Below are 23,936 nucleotides of genomic sequence, written 5' to 3' on the forward strand. Positions count from 1 at the left end.
TTTCTTGATTAGTGATAACAACAAGCTTGTGTACTCAAAACTTTTTGGTGATTTTTTTCCTTAAAACACTAAACCTGTAGAGTGTACAGTCCTCAAAAGCTGTGTTGTGGAAATGTCCTTTGACAACTGATCACAACAAATAAAGATCTCTGTTTGGAAATCCTAAGTGCTCAAAGACTTTTTTTGCAGAGTAGATCTTGCAATAGAATGTAATCTATAATTAGAATCCTATGTAAATTGATAGAAAATCTTTTTTTTTATTTACAGGAAATGTAGTTGATGCTGAAGAGGCCAATGGTAGTCAAGAAGTGACCGTTCAACATGGTACAGCAGCTACTCCAGCACAAAGTAAGGTTACCAAGGACGAAGACTACAATGCTGACAACCTAGATGCCAGTGATGGGGAGGGTGGGGCCCATGAAGGAAGCTACCAGGTGAATAGTGATAAAGAAAGCCAAGGGGACAGCATCAGTGATACCGGTAGCTACTCCCCAAACACGGCCGATGTCGAGGATGACGATCCGTCGCTTGAGCAAGGAACCTATCGCAAGATCAACAGTGTGGATGGGACAGCGGGCGCTCCTGGTGCCGGTGGGGATCAAAGAGACAATCACAATGACCTCCTTGACCAGCTGCTGAACCAGGACCAGTGCGATGACAGCGAGAGTGAACTCGGAAGCTATCACATTAACACGGACAAGGAGGATGATGATGAGGGAAGGTACAAGGATAAAGAAGGACTATCAGAAGGAGAGTACGACCTGAGCAGCAACCAGGAGTCGGATGTTGAGGAAACTATGGATGAGGTGGAGTTGCTGAGGATGAGGGCATTGTGCAGACAGGAGCATACACCTGATGAACTTCCAGAAACTGTTACAAAGATGACTACTGAACAAGGAGCTCAAATATATATTGTTGGGACTGCTCATTTCAGTGAAAATAGCCAAAATGATGTTGCCAAGGTAGGTTGTATGAGGGTTTGTATAATCTTTGAAATCATTTCCATGCCACAGCTAGCAACTGGATGTAATATGATAACAAAATTAATAATAATAATGATACTTGCTTTATATGGCTTAACACTTATCAGAAGTCTCTGAGCGTGCTGAAGTAATGCAACATAATTACCCTGGCTTTAGCATAGCATCTGTTACAATGTATATGCACTGCATTTCAAGGAATAATTTCCTACCAGGTACCCATTCACCTCACCTGGGTTGAGTGCAGCACAATGGGGGTACATTTCTTGCTGTAGGAAAACACGCCATGGCTTGGAATTGAACCCATGTTTGTAAGATTGAAAGACGAGGGTCATTACCACAAGACCACGATGCCCCCACAATATTTTTTGCTTGGAAAAACCGAACATCAGGCTAGAATGCCATGCTTGTTTTTTCAATTTCTCAAATATTCCACCAGAATCATTTGGCATACTTTATTTATTAAACACTTTGGGTGTCAGTTTATTGATTATGTTCAAACTCCTTTCAAGATGGTTATGACAAGTAATGACAAGTAGTTAGGCCAGCCCATCCATGTAGTTCAAATACAGGTAACCTGTAATATCCTAAAATAATTATGGAGAAGGCATTTTCGTGCACTTTGAGAAGTTTGATAGATGTAGATGTAACAGCTTGTTATTTATGGATTTTAAAGGAGAACGATGCCCTGGGAACAATAGCTCATGTGAAAACAGAAAATTCAAAGAAACAATTCAATTAAATTTTGAGAAAAAGTGAATGAATAATAAGAAAGTTATGAGCACTTGAATGTTGAAATCAGTACTGATGAGGACAACTTCTACATGTAATTGGTAATATGATGTCACACCTACAACTCCAAATTAGTTTACGACACTGTTCATATTTTATTGTCTCTTCCATTGAAGTCTATCCATAAATCTTTTTTTTTCCTTTTTTTTATGGGAGGACATGTAATAGAGGTTCCATGAAATATATCACGGACAAAGAGTTTGTACTGTACTATCATTAAATGAACAAAAATAGATTTTTAGAGGTATACATGTATTTTTCAGTGTATAAAGGGGAGAGTTGTAATTGTGTGAGGTCCTCATTGGGTTTTAGAGATGTACACTTCAGTCAAATTACCTGTATTTCTGCCCATGCTTAGATTATTTAACAATTGTGCCTTATACTATGGAGAGAAAAAAAACCCCAGAGAAATACAGGAAAATATCATTCTTGCAGGTTTATAGGTTTAAAGCCCAGTGCACACTACATGATCTATTGTGATCTAATTATCAAAGAAATTATAATTGATTTGATATGAACTTTCTAACTTGTTAATCTTAACGATCAGAGTTTTTTTTTAATTATGTGTTTTATTGGTATTCAAAATCACATATAATCACAATATTTACAGGTAATTGGATGATGATTTAAAACAGTTCAAAAGCAGAGTAAAATCACAAAACAAAGATGAAATAAAAAAATAAATGGAAAAAATAAAAAGGGTGACATAAATCAAAATAAAACATTGGATGATACAGGTTACTCTAAAGGGAATACACATCAAGATAAATTTACATGTATAATCAATTGTAGCATATTACTCTGTGCATTGTACAAGTCTCAATTTAAGATACAAAAAACAAATAGAATGGAAAAGGGGAACTACCTGTATCTAAAATAAAAATCATATATCAAATCGCCACTTCTTAAAGTGTACAGTGAGTTTGTTTCTTTTCTTGGCTAGGTGATGCTCAATTTCCTTTTGTTTCTTCAAAACTTTTTAAATAAATCCACATTTGGTAAGGTGTTCTTGAATTTACAAATATAAATATAATATTTGGCCAATAGTAAAAGGTAGGTAACAAATCTATCCGTTGATACACCAAACAATTTTTGAAAATTAGTGAGATTGAAATCTGAAATATGTTTTTTTATCGTAGTCAATAGAAGATTCCATCAGGGTCGTAAAACAGAAAATACTTTGACTGAAATAGATTTTCTTATAAGAATGGCCACACCTCTACTATTAGAGGAAAAACTAGTAAACCATGCAGATTCACCCCATTGGGATTTCAAAAAACTTCATCCGTTTTGTTTAGAATGTGTTTCTTGTAGAAATATAATATCATTGTTAAGGTTTCTCATGTAGTGGAAAATTTTCTTTCGTTTTTGTATAATCCTGCATTCCCCGACAATTAAAGGAGCTAAGTTTGATCAACATATTAGGTTTTGTACTTTTGTTCTAAACTTTGATTGAATAGATGCTTGCAAATTAGACTAAGAAAACTATGCAGAGAACAATTGAAGTCAAATAAGATTATACACGAGTTCACATTTACATAAAAATCAGTTTGGTCACCAAAAAGAGAAAAAAGAACAAAACAATCATAGCCAAAAATAAACAAAAAACAAAAAAAGTCAAAAATATCATTACAATAGCTTAAAGGGAGCAAAAGTGCAAGATGAAATGCAGAGCCTCAAATTAAGTAACAGCTACTGTATGCATTCAGCACAATTCCAAAATCAGCAATACAACAAAAAGCATCCAAAATTAAACGATGTTTAAAAGAGGGTAAAATAAATTTACAAGCTTCAGCATTAAAATTTAAAAAGGACATATAACACTTGCAAGTATACATATACATTATGCATGCATATTTAATCACAAGTAAGTTACAAAAATGTACCTTTTATGTGTATGATTATGCATACACTAATACAAACAATCTTTATGACCATATGAAATACTAATAAAAATGAACATACATGTATAAAGAGTCCAACTATGCTTAACAAACAAGTATAAAAAGTCCAACTTTGCTAAACAAACAAGTATAAAAAGTCCAACTATGCTAGTAAAGCTGTGCCAAACAGGTGATATAAGACTTAGGCATGGCATGATACAAAAAAAAAAGGAAAGTGAACTGACATTTAAGTTCCACCATTTAGATCAATGTAACATAAAGTATACAAGAGAGAAAACACACCTCTAAAAAAAGTTCACTGACAAAGTTCAACAAAATATATTCAAGAACAAAATAAAAAACAAGAACTTGGCAAAGTATGGCATCATAAGATATAATGGAACAAGCTAGAGAGTTATTTTACAATAACAAGCTTTCCTGAGGTATCTCTGTAGGCCAACTTGTCCGGATACAAAAAGAATGGCCTTTTCCCATTTTCCTTTAGTTTTTTTAATTCATCCATCTTTTCCTTCCTCTGCATCATTACCCTTTTGGAGAAATCTTCGGCGACAAATAATTTCCTTCATGAAACTTGGCATCTTTGACTTTGAATTTCTGAATGCATGCTTTTCTGACTTGCTCTTTATCTGCGAATGATGAGAAGCACGCATGAATGATCCTAGGTTTCAGATCCTGGTCACCGGCTTGATCGCGAGGCTGGATGGGAGGTCCTGTAGGTGTACGGTGGCATCTTTCAATCTTGTACTCGGAAGCAGACAGCCCACAAAATCCTGCAGCACTTTCTGTAGAGTGACAGCTACGTCTTCTCGTGAGCCTGGACCATGAGCTTGTTCTGGTATCCCATGGAATATTAAATTGTTCCTCTGACCCCTAGTCTCTAAGTCATCTATCTTGTTAACGAGCTGGGTGTTATCCAGCTTCAACTTCTTGACCTGCTTTTCTAAGTCTTCTATCTGCATAGAGCATGCAGATAGTTTTTCATTTTGCTGATCTAGTGTGGAAGAGAGCTCGCTGAATTTGGCCAGAGTAACGTTTTCAATGTAGTTTTCTAGACGAGCCTCAAATCCTTTGAAGAAATCAACGAACCACTGTGGAGGTGATTGACCAGGCCCAGGGGCCAAATCACTAGTGAACAGGGAGCGCTTCATACTCTCTTGTGTACTACCCGGTTTCGCACTCAACGGAGAATCCATTTCGACAGTACCCTGATCTCCGGGGGAGGTAGAAGGTGTAGATTGATTGGGCTTCTTACGGGCAATCTTCGAACTTTGAGGTGTTTTCTCCGGCGGAAAGAGTATGTTTCCTGGAATCTCGTTTGGTCGACATACTTGAGGATAATATAAAGTTTCACCCTGCGGAAGCTCTCGAATCACTTTTTTCGAACACCGCTGAAAATTGGACGCTTTGTCGTGAACTAAATCACGGACATCTTGCCATACCGCAAGATCTATGAACCGCCTAACTTGTTAATCTTAACGATCAGAGTGCTGAATTACTAAATTTGAAATTCCAGTCTGTTTTGACTTTCGAGTAGGCCTATGGCTTTAGGAATGGAATCATACTATATGCAAATCTAAATGTAATGATGTCATTCTTGGTTGCAACTTTAAGCCATTTTGAACTTAACAACAATCAAAAGGAGAATACTGATTTCAGTATTCCTAGCAGTATGCCAAACTTCAAATAAAATAATTTTACTTCTTTAAAATTTTATTTTGATGCAAAATACGATTTGTTTAAAAATTACTTCATAGTTTGATTTATGTTTGGTTAGGGGTTTAGACCTATATGAATTTTAAATCAAATAAAGAATTACATTTGCTTTCATATGCATGTGTTCAAATTAAATAACCATACACCCTGAAATTATGCTTTTTTTTTAATTTCGCCATTATTCAGACAATTCAGGCTGTTCAGCCTGATATTGTATTATTAGAACTATGCCGGGGACGGCTGTCCATTTTGGAACTTGATGAAGAAACGCTACTAGAAGAGGCTAAAAATTTCAACCTTGCTAAGTTAAGACAGTCGATCAAGCAGGTAAGTTTAGTTTGTATATTTATCTGAAGTAAAGTTTGTTTCATTGGGAACTCAAAAGATGTGAGAAGAATGATATTTGGTATGGTTGGATTTAAGTCTTCTGGGTGCATTGCAAAAAAAATATTATGGAGCAGTGTAGAAAATGCATGAGGGCAACAGGCGATTTTGCCTTCATGACAGCCCAAATTGCCCCTAAAATCTCCCCAAACTGAATGCTTTGGGCAAACATTCTTTCTAGAGTCGCACCAAGATGTGTTCCAACAATATTAAAGATTATTTAGAAAATCAATAATCTAACCATGACAGAAGAATAATATTTGCTTTTACTGCACGATTACTTTTAACTCTAAAAAGTAGCCCTTCAGATGAAAGAAAAAGCCCCAAAATACTGCAATTGCCCCTATGTGGAAAAGAAAAATTGCCCTGAAAAATAAGAATTATTTCCGACCCTGTTATTGAGCTTACCATGGAACCTACCATGGACCTAACAGTGTTCAACAGCCAATCAAAATCAAGGATTTCATGGATGTTACCATTGGATGGCAAAGTTACAATAATAATTACATATTATTGACTGGCCTGAGGGGAATATCAAATATGTTGCCTGCGATAGAATCAAATTGGCTCGAGTCGTTAGACGAGGGTAATATGGTTCTTTTAAGGGCAATATATTTTAGGTTCCCCAAAAGAAAAGCCAGTCAATGTTTTTTTTTATTATCCAAATCAGAGATCTAAAGCAAAAATCGTGAAAATTGAGATATTTTACAGTTTAAGAATGGGAATCTATTTTGTCATGTTGAGCAGACTGGGCCTCTGAACTTTACCATTTTGATGTAATTGAAATAACGCCTCCTTGACCAGGGGATGCAGTTGGGAGTTGTCTCAACTTGATTAACATTATGACATATAGCACTGTGCGTTTCAATAGGATGCATATACGAAGGGGTCCACCCGCCAGTCATAAGGACCACTGGTCATAATACCCGCTAGTTATAAGGACCGCTAGTCATAATAATAGTCATAAGGGTCGCTATCATAAGGGGCTTTGTTCATAGAGGTCGCTAGTCATAATCAACGATGGGGGTCGCCATTCATAATCAAACAAGAGGGTCGCTAGTCATAATAAAGGAAGAGGGTCGCCAGTCATAAGGAGGAAAAAGGTTCGTTGATCATAAGGGTCGCCATTCATAATAGTGGATGAGGGTCGCCAGTCATAGTAATAGTAGAAGGGGTTCGCCAGTCATAATAATGGATGAGGGTCGCCAGTCATAATAATGGATGAGGGTCGCCAGTCATAATAGTGGATGAGGGTCGCCAGTCATAATAATAGATGAGGGTCGCCAGTCATAATAATGGATGAGGGTCGCTATTCATAATAATGGATGAGGGTCGCCAGTCATAATAATGGATGAGGGTCGCCAGTCATAATAGTGGATGAGGGTCGCCAGTCATAATAGTAGAAGGGGTTCGCCAGTCATAATAGTAGAAGGGGTTCGCCAGTCATAATGGTAGATGAGGGTCGCTAGTCATAAAAGTAGAAGGGGTTCGCCAGTCATAATGGTAGATGAGGGTCGCTATTCATAATAGTAGAAGGGGTTCGCCAGTCATAATAATGGATGAGGGTCGCTGTTCATAATAATGGATGAGGGTCGCCAGTCATAATAATGGATGAGGGTCGCCAGTCATAATAGTGGATGAGGGTCGCCAGTCATAATAGTAGAAGGGGTTCGTCAGTCATAATAATGGATGAGGGTCGCTATTCATAATAATGGATGAGGGTCGCCAGTCATAATAATGGATGAGGGTCGCCAGTCATAATAGTGGATGAGGGTCGCCAGTCATAATAGTAGAAGGGGTTCGCCAGTCATAATAATGGATGAGGGTCGCCAGTCATAATAATGGATGAGGGTCGCTATTCATAATAGTAGAAGGGGTTCGCCAGTCATAATAGTAGAAGGGGTTCGCCAGTCATAATAGTGGATGAGGGTCGCCAGTCATAATAATGGATGAGGGTCGCCAGTCATAATAGTGGATGAGGGTCGCTAGTCATAATAGTAGAAGGGGTTCGCCAGTCATAATAGTAGATGAGGGTCGCTTTTCATAATAGTAGAAGGGGTTCGCCAGTCATAATAGTGGATGAGGGTCGCTAGTCATAATAGTAGAAGGGGTTCGCCAGTCATAATAGTAGAAGGGGTTCGCCAGTCATAATGGTAGATGAGGGTCGCTTTTCATAATAGTAGAAAGAGTTCGCCAGTCATAATAATGGATGAGGGTCGCCAGTCATAATAGGAGAAAGGGTTCGTCAGTCATAATAATAGATGAGGGTCGCCAGTCATAATAGTAGAAGGGGTTCGCCAGTCATAATGGTAGATGAGGGTCGCTTTTCATAATAGTAGAAAGGGTTCGCCAGTCATAATAATGGATGAGGGTCGCCAGTCATAATAGTGGATGAGGGTCGCCAGTCATAATAGTAGAAGGGGTTCGCCAGTCATAATAGTAGAAGGGTTCGCCAGTCATAATAGTGGATGAGGGTCGCCAGTCATAATAATGGATGAGGGTCGCCAGTCATAATAGTGGATGAGGGTCGCTAGTCATAATAGTAGAAGGGGTTCGCCAGTCATAATAGTAGAAGGGGTTCGCCAGTCATAATGGTCGATGAGGGTCGCTATTCATAAAAGTAGAAAGGGTTCGCCAGTCATAATAATAGATGAGGGTCGCCAGTCATAATAGTAGAAGGGGTTCGCCAGTCATAATGGTCGATGAGGGTCGCTATTCATAAAGTAGAAAGAAAGGGTTCGCCAGTCATAATAATAGATGAGGGTCGCCAGTCATAATAGTAGAAGGGGTTCGCCAGTCATAATGGTAGATGAGGGTCGCTTTTCATAATAGTAGAAAGGGTTCGCCAGTCATAATAATGGATGAGGGTCGCCAGTCATAATAATGGATGAGGGTCGCCAGTCATAATAGGAGAAAGGGTTTGCCAGTCATAATAATAGATGAGGGTCGCCAGTCATAATAGGAGAAAGGGTTTGCCAGTCATAATAATGGATGAGGGTCGCCAGTCATAATACTTAAAGGAGTTCGTCAGTCATAAAAGTAGAATGGGTTTGCCAGTCATAATGGTAGATGAGGGTCGCTATTCATAATAGTAGAAGGGGTTCGCCAGTCATAATGGTAGATGAGGGTCGCTAGTCATAAAAGTAGAAGGGGTTCGCCAGTCATAATGGTAGATGAGGGTCGCTATTCATAATAGTACAAGGGGTTCGCCAGTCATAATAATGGATGAGGGTCGCTGTTCATAATAATGGATGAGGGTCGCCAGTCATAATAATGGATGAGGGTCGCCAGTCATAATAGTGGATGAGGGTCGCCAGTCATAATAGTAGAAGGTGTTCGCCAGTCATAATAATGGATGAGGGTCGCTATTCATAATAATGGATGAGGGTCGCCAGTCATATTAATGGATGAGGGTCGCCAGTCATAATAGTGGATGAGGGTCGCCAGTCATAATAGTAGAAGGGGTTCGCCAGTCATAATAGTAGAAGGGGTTCGCCAGTCATAATGGTCGATGAGGGTCGCTATTCATAAAAGTAGAAAGGGTTCGCCAGTCATAATAATGAATGAGGGTCGCTATTCATAATAATGGATGAGGGTCGCCAGTCATAATAGTGGATGAGGGTCGCCAGTCATAATAGTAGAAGGGGTTCGCCAGTCATAATAGTGGATGAGGGTCGCCAGTCATAATAATGGATGAGGGTCGCCAGTCATAATAGTGGATGAGGGTCGCTAGTCATAATAGTAGAAGGGGTTCGCCAGTCATAATAGTAGAAGGGGTTCGCCAGTCATAATGGTCGATGAGGGTCGCTATTCATAAAAGTAGAAAGGGTTCGCCAGTCATAATAGTAGAAGGGGTTCGCCAGTCATAATAGTAGAAGGGGTTCGCCAGTCATAATAATGGATGAGGGTCGCCAGTCCTAATAGTGGATGAGGGTCGCCAGTCATAATAGTAGAAGGGGTTCGCCAGTCATAATAATGGATGAGGGTCGCCAGTCATAATAATGGATGAGGGTCGCTATTCATAATAGTAGAAGTGGTTCGCCAGTCATAATAGGAGAAAGGGTTTGTCAATCATAATAATGGATGAGGGTCGCCAGTCATAATACTTAAAGGAGTTCGCCAGTCATAAAAGTAGAAGGGGTTCGCCAGTCATAATGGTCGATGAGGGTCGCTATTCATAAAAGTAGAAAGGGTTCGCCAGTCATAATAGTAGAAGGGGTTCGCCAGTCATAACAGTAGAAGGGGTTCGCCAGTCATAATAGTGGATGAGGGTCGCTATTCATAATAGTAGAAGTGGTTCGCCAGTCATAATAGGAGAAAGGGTTTGTCAATCATAATAATGGATGAGAGTCGCCAGTCATAATACTTAAAGGAGTTCGCCAGTCATAAAAGTAGAAGGGGTTCGCCAGTCATAATGGTAGATGAGGGTCGTTATTCATAATAGTAGAAAGGGTTCGGCAGTCATAATAATGGATGAGGGCGTATCGTATGCAGTCATAATAGAAGAAAGTGTTCGCCAGTCATAATAGTAGATGGGGTCGATGGTCGATAGTCATAATGGTAGCTGAGGTGATGGTAGATTTTGCGTATTGACCTTCAACCCACTACATTTAGCAAATGAATCCAAAATATTTAGTACATTACAGAAACTGGCAGCTGTACCATCGAGAAATAAAACTGTGTCATCCGCATATTAAAGAACTTTGTATTCTTTTAAGCCAACATAATTTCATTTGACAGAGTATGAATTTCGAATTAACAACCCATGAATTTTAGAGCATAGCAAAAACGAATCTTAATGTCATTTGCCCATTGACTATAACACTAGAAAATGCATTCTGATAATGATAAAGTATTTTTATTTCATGTCATGAAAGATTTGCCAAATTCAAAAATGGAAAGCGTTTTAAACAAAAAATCATGAAAAATCAGAAATCAGGAATATGTTTCTTCTCGTATACACAATTAAATCATACAAAATTTTCCTATTTTCACCAATAAATCGTCCAGACAAGAATCCTGATTGATTAACATGAATATTATATGGTAATACTTTTTAAAGTCTGTGAGCAATACAACTTTACAACAGTTATAAACAACATTCAACAATGAAATTGATCTCTAATTTTTTGATGAAATGTCTTACTTTGTCACCTTAAGGAATTAATGTTATCAAGCCATTATTGTTTGTGAGATGGATTAATTTTCCAGAAATATAAGCAAAATTCATACTTCGTACCAAGAATATACCTAAGTCCTGAAAGAATGCTTTAAAAAAAAATCAGTTGAAAATCCATCTCGTCCAGGAGGCTTATTATTTTTCATATTTTTTTAATGCTAAATCAACTTCACTGTAGATATTTTCCCTTAAGAAGAATCGTCTTCCTCTGTAAGACTATGGAAACTCTCTTCTCTAATAAGAAAAAAAAAGTTCTTCAGCATCACTATTTGCATATTTATATAACTGTTCATTATATGAGCCAATTTCTCTTAAAATGTCTGTTTGTTTTGCAATACTGTACCATTATCATGAATCAATTCAACAAATGTTTATTTCTGCTATCCTCTGCTTTTCAAGATAAAAAAATATTTAGACGGGTTTTTCTCCATATTGCATTATTTGAAGTCTTATCTAAATTGTTCTAATTATTTCCTAAGTAGCCTAATTTTTTGTAAATTTTCTCTAGTATTTATATTTTGGTCTAGAAGTTTTTCTAAGTTAAGTTAAGTATTTCAATTTCGAGGTTTTTTTTCTACACTCTCTTCTTTTCTCTTCTCTCTTATTACATACAATATAGTCGCTGCTCTCAACTCCATCAACAGCAGGGGCGGATCTAGCCTTCGCCAAGTAGTGGGGGGGGACGGATTTTTTTCAGACATATTTTCCCCCGATCGGCCACTCGAAGATGATTTTTGGTTTCTTTGAAGGGGTAATCCTAATACTCACTTCTTAGCTTTATTCCTATAAATAAACATTTATAGACAAATATCATATCTTTATTTATATAATGTGAGCGCGAAAGCGCGAGCTAATTTTTTTTGGGAAATCTTTTGTATTTTTTCTGAAAAAGATGTGCATGCAAATGAATAACTACTACAAACGTGAAGCACGAGCAGAAATGACTGAATGGCTGATTTTGTGGACAAACTCTCCATTTGTTTCGTACACTATATTTTCAGATTTTCCCTTTATTCTACATATTTCACATTATCACCTCCTGACCTCCTCACTATTTCTTTTGTATTTTGTTAAATGAAATATGAAATATTTTATTTTTGTCGTCATTGTCTGTGAAATGAAGTTTCATTCCTCCCTGAACACGTGGAATTCCATTATTTTAACATTTTGTGCTTCACGCAAGGAGGACGGTCCTAATCGTCATTCAAATTCGAAATATTGTATAATTCAAACGATAAAAAACAAAGAAATAGTGAGTGAGTGACATCATCGACTCTCTCATTTGGATGTAACTGGCTCGTTCATATAACTATTTTGTTGAAAATAAGCGAAACTTGAAAATGTCATAACTTTTTTATTTTACATCCGATTTTGATGAAATTTTCATCATTGTGCTTGTCTGATTATTCTCTATATTGATTTATTTAAATCAACATTTTTCTGAGGTGGACTTGACCTTAATATAGCGAGCGCAAAGCGCGAGCAGAAATTTTTAATATATACGTTTTGTAATAATAAAAAATGATCTGTTAACGGCTGCTTGCAGTTAGCCTAAGAACGTTATATATTTCAATAATCAAATAATGCGAGAGCGCGAAGCGCGAGCTAAAAAATTTTGATATTTCTACCTGAAAAAACGAAAATTCTGAGCACTTTTTGTCATCGTAAAAAGGATAAGTATGTAACTAAACAATTGATGCGAAGTGCAAGCGGAAAAAAATTCGAGATTTACACCAGTGGCGTAACACAGGCGGGGGGGGGGGGCAGCGGGCAAGCTGCCCCCCGGCGGATTTCACCCGGGGAAAATAAAAAAAACGGGGAAAAATAAAATAAAAGGGATGGAGAAAGAAAGGGAAAGGGAAGGAAAGAGAAGGAAGAAAGGAAAGGAAGAAAGAGAAAGAAGGAAGGGAAAAGTGGAAAGAAAACAAGGAAAAATGTATTTTTTGAATAGAAAAGGAAGGAAAGCGGGAAGAAGAACGAAGAAAGAAAAACATTTGAGAAAGAACAAATCATTCTGAAATAGACCTAATAGAGTGCAATAGCATGATGGGAAATAAATTAAAAGATGGCAAACAATAGCGGGAAATGAAGGTAGAATGGAATTAGTCCAAAGCAAAATTGGAAAACAAAGAAAAGGGACAAGAAATAAAAACTTAATAACACGACCGGGCTGACGAGGATAGAAAATAAAGAGCGGGAAGAAGAGGAACTGCATACAAACATTGTGCTATTAGCTTGCTAAATTTTATGCAAAAAAGCTACCGGGGCTTTGCCCCAGACCCCAAGCAGTAGGGGCTCTTCATCTATGACCTTCAAATGGCTCTATTACGCCCCCCCCCCCCCTTTAGGGGACCCTTCCTACATTAAGCTTTACGTTCAATCACTGGCGTACAGGCGCGGGGGGGGGGGGGTCTTGGTTCAACACCCAAGAGGAAATAAAAGAATTTATGGGAGACAACGTATAATGAAATGAATGGAAACAATGAAATGTGTTATTTGCTGAATATAATGGAGAAATTATCACATAATTAGAATTTAATTTCAATAGGCAATTTTTTTCCAGCTAGCTTTGCTCGCTTGCGACTTCCCCCCCCCCCCCCATTGCTATGTTTTGCCCCCTCAAAATATTTGGTTCAACTGGGTTGAATAAATGTGTTGTGTAAAAGCTATATTCTGTATATACCCGCAATTTGATTAAATAGCGGCAATCTGCGAGGTTTAAATGGCTTTGAGATCAAGAAGTTCGGGGGCTCCGCCCCAGACCCCAACCGCATAGCACTGCCGTATATGAGTATGGAAGGGTTGGGCCATGGTCCCCAAAAGTTTTACCATGTAAAAAAAGATATCTCAAAGTTAGATTCTCATGAAAAGGTGATTTTTTTCTCGCTTCGCTCGCTCGGGACTTATATTAAACAGCTTTTTAGCACATGCGCCATACTGCGCACCTTGATTTTTGTTTTGTTTACTCTGCACGCTACTGCCGCAAATAATCCTGTTAACAGTGGCGTACAGATCACAAAAAAGGGATGGAAAGAGAGAAGAGTGAAATATATTCTCTGGATATCATGTCAAAATCTATCACAAAATTGGGATTTTTGTATTAAAAATGTCAAAATTTTTGATCGCTCGCTCGCATCGCTCTCTCGCGACTTTTTTTTAAAAGATAAATTCTGCCTGATACACAATGTCTTGCCTTTCGAAATCGTCGCCAATTACACCATTGCGCCTGTTTATACCATGATATGACCGGGAAATTTTTGGCTCTTGCCCCCCCCCCCCACCCCTTGGCCACCGACCCCTGTTACGCCGCTGTTTACACCTAAAAACGGGACACTCCATTCATGTTTTGTAAATCGTGAAAAGGATGAGTAATTGGATATCTTTCTACATCGATATTGCGAGAGCGCAAAGCGCGAGCACAAATTTTTATATTGTGGATTAAAACTGGATAATGATTTTTACAGAGCACAAGCTGCGTATCTGAATAAACGCGCGCGTGTTTCAGATTTAGACCTAGAATCTGAGTGGGCATTCTAAATACCTTTTTTGATCGTTAAAATCGATAAAGTGAGCGCGAAGCGGGAGCTTAAAACATTTGATATTCCGATCTGAAAAGGGTCAATTTAAGCTCTGTATTTCAAGCAGTTTGTAGGAAAAATTGTGAGGTGTGTATGGATGACATTAAAAAAGAGTTTCATTATTTTAATTTCATTCAAAAGTTTCATTATTATTACTTTGAGTTTTGACATAGGACCAGGACATTCCAAGAGCATTATGTCATCATATTAAAATTATGACTATATCTTCTTATTTCTCTTTCCTAAGCGCAAGATAAAAACTTGTCGATATTGCATTCTGAAAAAAGGGACAATTTGATTCTTGAATTAATATCTTATTTATTAACTAATAAGCCTAATGTGAGAGCGTGAAATCTATTAATATTATGGCCTGAAAACTGTACATTTAAAGCACTTTTGTATTTATGATTTATGAAGAAGATGCGTGAGTTGATAGATTTTCAAACAATCAATTGCGAGCGCGAATCGCGAGCCGAAATTTTAAAAAATTCAGACCATAAAACAAAAAGTTTTGCAGAGCACTTTTTAAAAATCAATTGAAAATCAAACAAAATAATGAAAGTACGATTTCTGAGCTAAATATGTTTTCTATGTTGACTTCAAAATTTGATATTTCAATCTCCATATTGATATGTAAATCACCTAACATGCAATGGCGGGCGCGAAGCGCAAGCGATTTTTTTTATAGTGACATTAAGGATTTTAAAAATCATTTTTCTAGGCTTCCTCATCTTATTTTATTCACTCGTCTTCCTCTTCTTGTGTTTCCCCTTCTTTTTTCTCCTCTCTTTTCCTTCTATTTTCTTTCTTTCTTTTTTCTTTCTTTTCTTTCTTTCTTTCTTTCTTTCTTCCCCTTACTTTTTTTTTGGGGGGTGGGCCCTCGGGCCCCCTAGATCCGCCTAGATCCGCCCTATGAACAGTGTATAAACAAAACAACTGATATTCAATAATAAATCTGAGTTTCTCTTTTCTAACAATTTCAAAAGCTTTATCATGAAGACAATCAATATCAAGATACTGTAAAAACATTCATCTGACACAGTCTCTAAACTGACCATTGTGTGATCGGTACGATATCCTAAATCAATTATCACATTTTCTAACCAAAGAATATAATATCTGAAGATATCAAAAAATAATGTTTTCTACTTTGCTTCAATGGTGTGGACTGTCTCCAAGTATAACATTTTTGAATTTGGATTTAACTGACGCCATGGATCAACTAAATTAACTCACTGACTCAAAACTTTGGACCAGGTTCCAATCACCACATAGGATTTTATGAGGATCATCATAGTCCAATAAGATATTTTCTATACATCTAAAAAAATTAGGGTCATTTTGCCTATACAATGATATCAATGAAATAAGCAACATAGTTTCCATCAGTATCGCATTTTACTCTCTTAATAACAAGTTGTATGTTTTTATCAAATAATATAGCATTGCATTAGATGATTTATATGAGAAAAAAACCTTCCTCCCACTCCTTTAATATGTTTTCTTCCAAATCCTTTAAAAATGAGTGTCCTGTAAACAATAAATATTTGGGTTTTTTTCCTTTTCAAAAAATGAAATATATAATATGAAGGAATAATTTCATGCTCATATCATATTCAACATCAACTGTAAAAAAAACAACCTCTATTGAAAAAAAGGCTTTTAGAAAGTACTGTGGTACAGGTTTAGGTCAACACTATCTTAAATGCATATATTCAAGGAATATTTCCTTGTTATTGGAATGATTCACAATCTACACCTTTTCGCCTAAAGATAATTTGATTTTTTAGGGGAGGGTATCATTTCTAACAACTTCTGCTGGTTATGATGAAAAAAAATCGCCGTAGGTAAAAAAAATGCCCTTTTTCAAAAGTAAAAAGCCTTTTGGCGAAATGAAAAGTGCGCTTTTTTCAAAACTAAATACTGTTCTTGAAGTCCAACATAAAACATTTCAGGATGGTCACAAAAGTAATGTCAATAACATGAGATAATCTATCTTTTTAAAGGGTGTCATTTTAATAGCTCCTGCTGGTTATGATTAAAAAAAATCCCATTTTTCAAAATAAAAATGTGCTCTTATTCGAAATTAAATACCCTTCTTGAACTACAACATAATACATATTAGGCTTGAAAATCACCTTTTTTGTGTTCTCACGCTTTGCGCCCACCTCAGTATTATGGAGCAAAGTTCCCTTCTACTGACATGCGAACCACTTCCACTATCATGGCTAGCAACCTCTTCTACTAATAAGACTAGCGACCCTCATCTACTATTATGACTAGCAAACCCCTACTACACTGTAAAAATGAATTGCTAATTCAGCACTTACAGTGCTTGTATAGTGACTGCACTAGTAGTGCTGATTTTCTAGTTCACATTTAAACTAGAAAATCAACACTCCCAGTGCAGTCACTATACAAGCACTGTAAGCGCTAGATTAGCACCTCATTTTTTACAATGTACTATTATGACTGGAGATCCTCATCCATTATAAATGACCCGCGAACCCCATCTACTATTATGACTAGCGACCCTCATCCATTTTATGACTGGCGAACCCAATCTACTATTATATGACTAGCGACCCTCATCTACCATTATGACTGGCGAACCCCTTCTACTATTATGACTGGCGACCCCTCTTCCACTATTATGACTGGCGACCCTCATCCATTATTATGAATAGCGACCCTCATCCAGTATTATGACTGGCGAACCCTATCTACTATTATGACTAGCGACCCTCATCCATTATTATGACTGGCAAACCTTTTCTATTATTATGACTAGCGACCCTCATCCACTATTTGACTGGCGAACCCCATCAACTATTATGACTAGCGACCCTCATCCATTATTATGACTGGCGAACCCCTTCTACTATTATGACTGGCGACCCTCATCCATTATTATGACTGGCGAACCCTTTCTACTATTATGAATAGCGACCCTCATCTACAATTATGACTGGCGAACCCCTTCTACTATTATGACTGGCGACCCTCATCTATCATTATGACTGGCGAACCCCTGCTACTATTATGAATAGCGACCCTCATCCACTATTATGACTGGCGAACCCATCAACTATTATGACTAGCGACCCTCATCCATTATTATGACTGGCGAACCCCTTCTACTATTATGACTGGCGACCCTCATCCATTATTATGACTGGCGAACCCTTTCTACTATTATGAATAGCGACCCTCATCTACAATTATGACTGGCGAACCCCTTCTACTATTATGACTGGCGACCCTCATCTATCATTTTGACTGGCGAACCCCTGCTACTATTATGAATAGCGACCCTCATCCACTATTATGACTGGCGAACCTCATCTATTATTATGACTAGCGACCATCATCAATTATTATGACTGGCGAACCCCTTCTACTATTATGACTGGCGACCCTCATCATATTATGACTGGCGAACCCTTTCTACAATTATGAATAGCGACCCTCATCTACCATTATGACTGGCGAACCCCTTCTACTATTATGACAGGCGACCCTCATCTATTATTATGACTGGCGAACCTTTCTACTATTATGAATAGCGACCCTCATCTACCATTATGACTGGCGAACCCCTTCTACTATTATGACTGGCGACCCTCATCCATTATTATGACTGGCGAACCCTTTGTTCTATTATGAATAGCGACCTTCATCCAATATTATGACTGGCGAACCCCTTCTACCATTATGACTGGCGACCCTCATCCATTGTTATGACTGGCGACCCTCATCCATTATTATGACTGACGACCCTCATCCATTATTTGAACTGGCGAACCCCTTCTACTATTATGAATGGCGACCCCCATCCATTATTATGACTGGCGAACCCTTTCTTCTATTATGAATAGCGACCCTCATCCACTATTATGACTGGCGAACCCCTTCTTCTATTATGACTGGCGACCCTCATCCATTATTATGACTGGCGACCCTCATCCATTATTATGACTGGCGAACCCCTTCTACTATTATGACTGGCGACCCTCATCCATTGTTATGACTGGCGACCCTCATCCATTATTATGACTGGCGACCCTCATCTATCATTATGACTGGCGAACCCCTTCTACTATTATGAATAGCGACCCTCATCCATTATTATGACTGGCGAACCCTTTGTTCTATTATGAATAGCGACCTCATCCACTATTATGACTGGCGAACCCCTTCTACCATTATGACTGGCGACCCTCATCCATTGTTATGACTGGCGACCCTCATCCATTATTATGACTGACGACCTCACCCATTATTATGACTGGCGAACCCCTTCTACTATTATGAATGGCGACCTCATCCATTATTATGACTGGCGAACCCTTTCTTCTATTATGAATAGCGACCCTCATCCACTATTATGACTGGCGAACCCCTTCTTCTATTATGACTGGCGACCCTCATCCATTATTATGACTGGCGACCCTCATCCATTATTATGACTGGCGAACCCCTTCTACTATTATGACTGGCGACCCTCATCTATCATTATGACTGGCGAACCCTTTCGCCTTTATGAATAGCGACCCTCATCTACCATTATGACTGGCGAACCCCTTCTACTATTATGACTGACGACCCTCATCTATCATTATGACTGGCGAACCCCTGCTACTATTATGAATAGCGACCCTCATCCACTATTATGACTGGCGAACCTCATCTATTATTATGACTAGCGCCCTCATCCATTATTATGACTGGCGAACCCCTTCTACTATTATGAATAGCGACCCTCATCCACTATTATGACTGGCGAACCTCATCTATTATTATGACTAGCGACCCTCATCCATTATTATGACTGGCGAACCCCTTCTACTATTATGACTGGCGACCCTCATCTATCATTATGGCTGGCGAACCCTTTCTACTATTATGAATAGCGACCCTCATCTACCATTATGACTGGCGAACCCCTTCTACTATTATGACTGGCGACCCTCATCTATCATTATGACTAGCGACCCTCATCCATTATTATGACTGGCGAACCCCTTCTACTATTATGACTGGCGACCCTCATCCATTATTATGACTGGCGACCCTCATCCATTATTATGACTGGCGAACCCCTTCTACCATTATGACTGGCGACCCTCATCCCCTATTATGACTGGCGACCCTTATGATCAATGTAGCCTCTTCCTTTTTATGACTAGCGACCCTCATCTAGTATTATGAATTCCGACCCTCATTGTTGATTATGACTGGCGATCTTATGATCAATTACCCTTATGGTCCATTATGAATAGCAAACTTATCTTGCATTATGAAAATCGGACCTTATGACCCATGGTCCTTATGACCTTATGACTAGCGACCCCTTTGCCTATTATGAATAGCGAGCTTTTGGGTATAGGATTTTACACGTTATGACTAGCGGGTCCTTATGACCAGTTAGTATTATGACTTATGGTCCTTATGACTGACGGGCTTATCCCTATACGAACGCGTAGAATATACGGATGTTAGCTCTGCCTTATTGCCCGCTACATTTCCAGCATTTTCTCATTGACTTTCCTGAGCAAGCAATAAATTGAGTCAGTGGATAAACAATTGGAAACTTATTGATCAACCATTTGATCACAGTCATAGTAGGCAATAATGTATTAATGTTGCCCTGCTCGGATGTCTGATACAGTTGATAATAACTTTTATGCAACATGGCCCAGATCCAGACCCAAATGTATCATAATGATTGCCAAATGGAAGGGATGGATCAAACTGGAATTGTATTACAATCTCTAACGTACACCACAATTTCATTTTCACTTTAAAACATTTCATGTTCATTGATTCCCATACAGTTCATAATTTTATTCCTAAATCAGATCGATGAAATTTGTGTATTATGGTTTCTAGGATTTGGTGCTAGCTGCATGGACGTATATGGGGATAACCTTGATATGGTAATCATAGTACCAGCATTTTGTAAGAAGATGAATAAAATGATTGAACATGTACATGTGTTGACATACATGCAAACAAAATACATCAATGCAAGCAGAAAATAATATTTTGAACTATAAAATCACACTAGCAAATTGACCCTGTATTATATGTTTAGGAGAGGGGGGGGGCATTTTATTGTGATGTTATGTATGCAGTATGCGTTCAAGACTTTCTCAATTTCAAACTTTGAAATTCTGTGTCCTTATTTAAAGGTCAAGTCTACCCCAATATTTATTTTTAAATAAAAAAGAAAAAAATCAAACAAGATTGAGCTGAAGATTTCATCAAGATCGGATGTAAAATAAGAAAGTTATGTCATTTAAAATTTTTTACTTAGTACATGTACCACAAAAGAGTTACACTGTCCTGGGTCTGTTGCAGAAAGAGTTGCATTTAAACGCAAGTAAAAAATCAATTGCAAGTCCCAAATGCGCACTGTTGATTGGTTGAAAACCAAGTTGCGCTTGATTTTTAGAGTTTCGATTGATTGCAACTCTTCCTGCAACGGGCCCCTGGTTGGTATGGAAATGAGGGAATGAGGACGACATCCACTCACTATTTCCTTTTTAATTTGTATTTTATTATATGAAATAGGAAATATTGTATTATTCTCCTCATCTGCAACTATTGAAATATTACAATTCACACAATAAAATAGGGAAAAATGGTTCGTGAATGAGTGACATCATTGACTCTCACATTTGCATATCACTGTGTTGTGCATATCATGTTTTATGAAGAATTAGCCAAATTTAGAAAAAGTAATGATTTCTTTATTAATTACATAAATTTTTTGATGAAATTTTTATTGCTGTGCTTTTTTAATTTTCTCTTTTTAGTCAAACCAATGTACAGTTGGGGTGGACTTGACTTTAAGATGGTTAGATATTTAATGTAATTGGTTTTTTTTTTTGTATAGAGCGGTGTAGTAGGTGGCATCATGCAAGCCCTGCTCCTCAATCTCTCAGCACATCTCACTAAAGAACTTGGTATGGCACCAGGAGGAGAGTTCAGAAGAGCCGTTAGGGAGGTAAGTATCCATCAAAATACTAATTATATGGGTTCCAGGGGCGGATCCAGGATTTTGAAATAGGGGGGGCGCCAGCGGCGAGGGAGCGAAGCGACCGAGCGGGGGGAGGGTGTGGGAGGGGGGATAAGTCCCTGCCATGGCAAGGACTTTTTCAAAAAATCATGTCCAAAAGTCGTATTTTGAGAGCACCTTTAGAAGAAAAATGCACACTTAAATCACTGTAACTTCATGAATAAAAGACACATACTGATTCATTTAGGAGCTGCTTTCCAGTCACACACCGTATAAGCGGTCATTCAAAACATACATTTGGCAAAGGCTCTTCACTTGCTTGCATCGTGTGATTGAAAATTCAAATTTAAATGATACGAAACTGAGACTTGTAATCGATAAGTTCCGAATAATCCATTCTGTTTATTGTCATTTGTGTATTTACATTGTGTGTTTCAAATGAGAATTGGTTAGTCGTATGGCAACATGCATAAAATTTGGTTCTTTTTTCCCCAAAATGCACAGTAAATTGTTACAAACTACAGAAAAAAACGACATCATCTTCTGGTAATCAACCTTTTCCCTCGTATTATTTTCAAATCATCTTCAATAATCCAGTCATTCTGCACAACCTCAAAGTAATATAATGCTTCTTAAGGGGATTCTCATCATTTTTATTGTTTACGTTCAAAGTCTCTCATCGCGTTGCCATCTTAACTTATGACCAGCCAGGATGAAATTGTATTTATAATTATTTTAACATAAGATAATCAATTTTTACGAAGCACTTGTTAAAACTATACCACAAATAATTAAATAAGGTCAATGATAAAATGCTAGAAAATACATGTAAGGAGCTTTGATATCCAGTCCATAATTGTATAAGTTATAACTATCAGTGGCAGAAAATGTAAAATAAACCGAGGCTCGTCTTCGGTATACAGAGTTCAGAAGGCATTTTGTAAGCTTTTCATTTATGAAATTACAACTTGTTTAGACCATGAATTCATATAGGCTTCCAATTTCCAGTATACCGACGTCAGAATTGAGTTGTACAAAAAAAGTATGAGCACGTGCACGCGTATAGCTTGCCTCAAGTCACGTCAATCGGACGGGTGCGCGGAGGAACACATCAGGGAGGGGGAAATCTGTCTTCCACCAACCTCCTTGGTCAGATGGATTTGGGTTTACACGCATATCATCGGCAGCGATCAGGGGGGGGGGGGGGGGGGGGACGTGTTCTCCCTCAAATATTTCGGGGGAGGTCTTCCCCCCCCTAGATTTTTAAAACTATTTTTTTTTTATTTTGCTGGCAATTTTTTTAAAAAGATATATTGTAATCAGCAAACATAGATTATCAAACATTAAAAATGGGGTAAGGGGGGGGGGTTATTGTCACAATTTCTACTTTTTAACAATACACAATGTGTCCTTGGGACGTTTTTCCCCAGCACGAAAGTATTTTTATTCTCCCCCCCCCCCCCCGTCACATAAAATCTTCGCTCCTTATGCTGACATATAGCTGCCTATACACAGCAAACGCGGAGTGGGGTCGACTGGTGATTGAGAATATACAATTTTGCTCCTTGATAATTCGTTGGAATGATTGCTTCGGCGAAACTTAGTTGGGGCGCCCTGGATAATATGCCTCTGAATCTACCAGAAAGTGTAAAAGTTAGTTTACATTAAATACAAATATGTCTGACCTATACATTTCAGTGAAAACGTACATGACCAAGGCAGAATGATAATGCTGCGCACGTGGCGCCCGACATAGGGCTTCATCTTTGAGTGAAGAATAATCTCGGGGATAGACATTATCATTCGCATCGTTGACACTTTCTCTCGCGATCTGTTACTTACAATTTACATGTATTTGCCATAAAGACGGACAAACGCATGTTACAAAAAACACAAAATTTCGGGAAAAAATGATATCCAATCCAACATCTTCACACTGGTCAATGCACTGCAACTCCCGATTACAAGTGGCGCAACTTTCCAACCAATCGACTTGCGCGCCCTGGAATTCCGGAATTTACATATTGCAATACAGTATGACAGAGGTGCATTTGTGCGAACACAAAGGCCATGAGCGTAAGTTAAAATATAGTTTTGACTAGATCTAGCCCTTGAAATTGACTACATTGTACCAATCCAGTAAATATAACCATCCAAAAAAAAAAAAAAAATCCGGCGAAAATAGGGGGGGCGCGCGCCCGGGGCGCCCCCCTCTGGATCCGCCACTGGGTTCTACTTATGATATCTCATTGACGTGGAATTGTTGATTTTGTGAATGTGCACATTATATTTAAGAAACCAATGTTAATTATTTTCATTATATTTGAAATTTGATTAGACTGATGTTCCTTACATTTTTTTGAAGAATTAAATTTTTCATGT

At 38.1% G+C, this 23,936-nt stretch overlaps 1 protein-coding gene across 1 annotated transcript in view; it reads left to right on the forward strand.

Moving 5' to 3' along the window:
* Nucleotides 1-23,936, forward strand: part of LOC121411392 (traB domain-containing protein-like) — a 31,419-nt gene that overhangs the window by 1,792 nt on the left and 5,691 nt on the right. Inside the window, exons 2-4 of the mRNA XM_041604095.1 lie at nucleotides 268-962; nucleotides 5,576-5,716; nucleotides 21,432-21,542. Coding sequence (XP_041460029.1) covers nucleotides 268-962; nucleotides 5,576-5,716; nucleotides 21,432-21,542 — 947 coding nt within the window. The remainder of the gene's footprint in view (nucleotides 1-267; nucleotides 963-5,575; nucleotides 5,717-21,431; nucleotides 21,543-23,936) is intronic.

This window comes from Lytechinus variegatus, chromosome 3 (genome assembly GCF_018143015.1).
Source record: "Lytechinus variegatus isolate NC3 chromosome 3, Lvar_3.0, whole genome shotgun sequence".
Lineage (NCBI taxonomy): Eukaryota > Metazoa > Echinodermata > Echinoidea > Temnopleuroida > Toxopneustidae > Lytechinus > Lytechinus variegatus.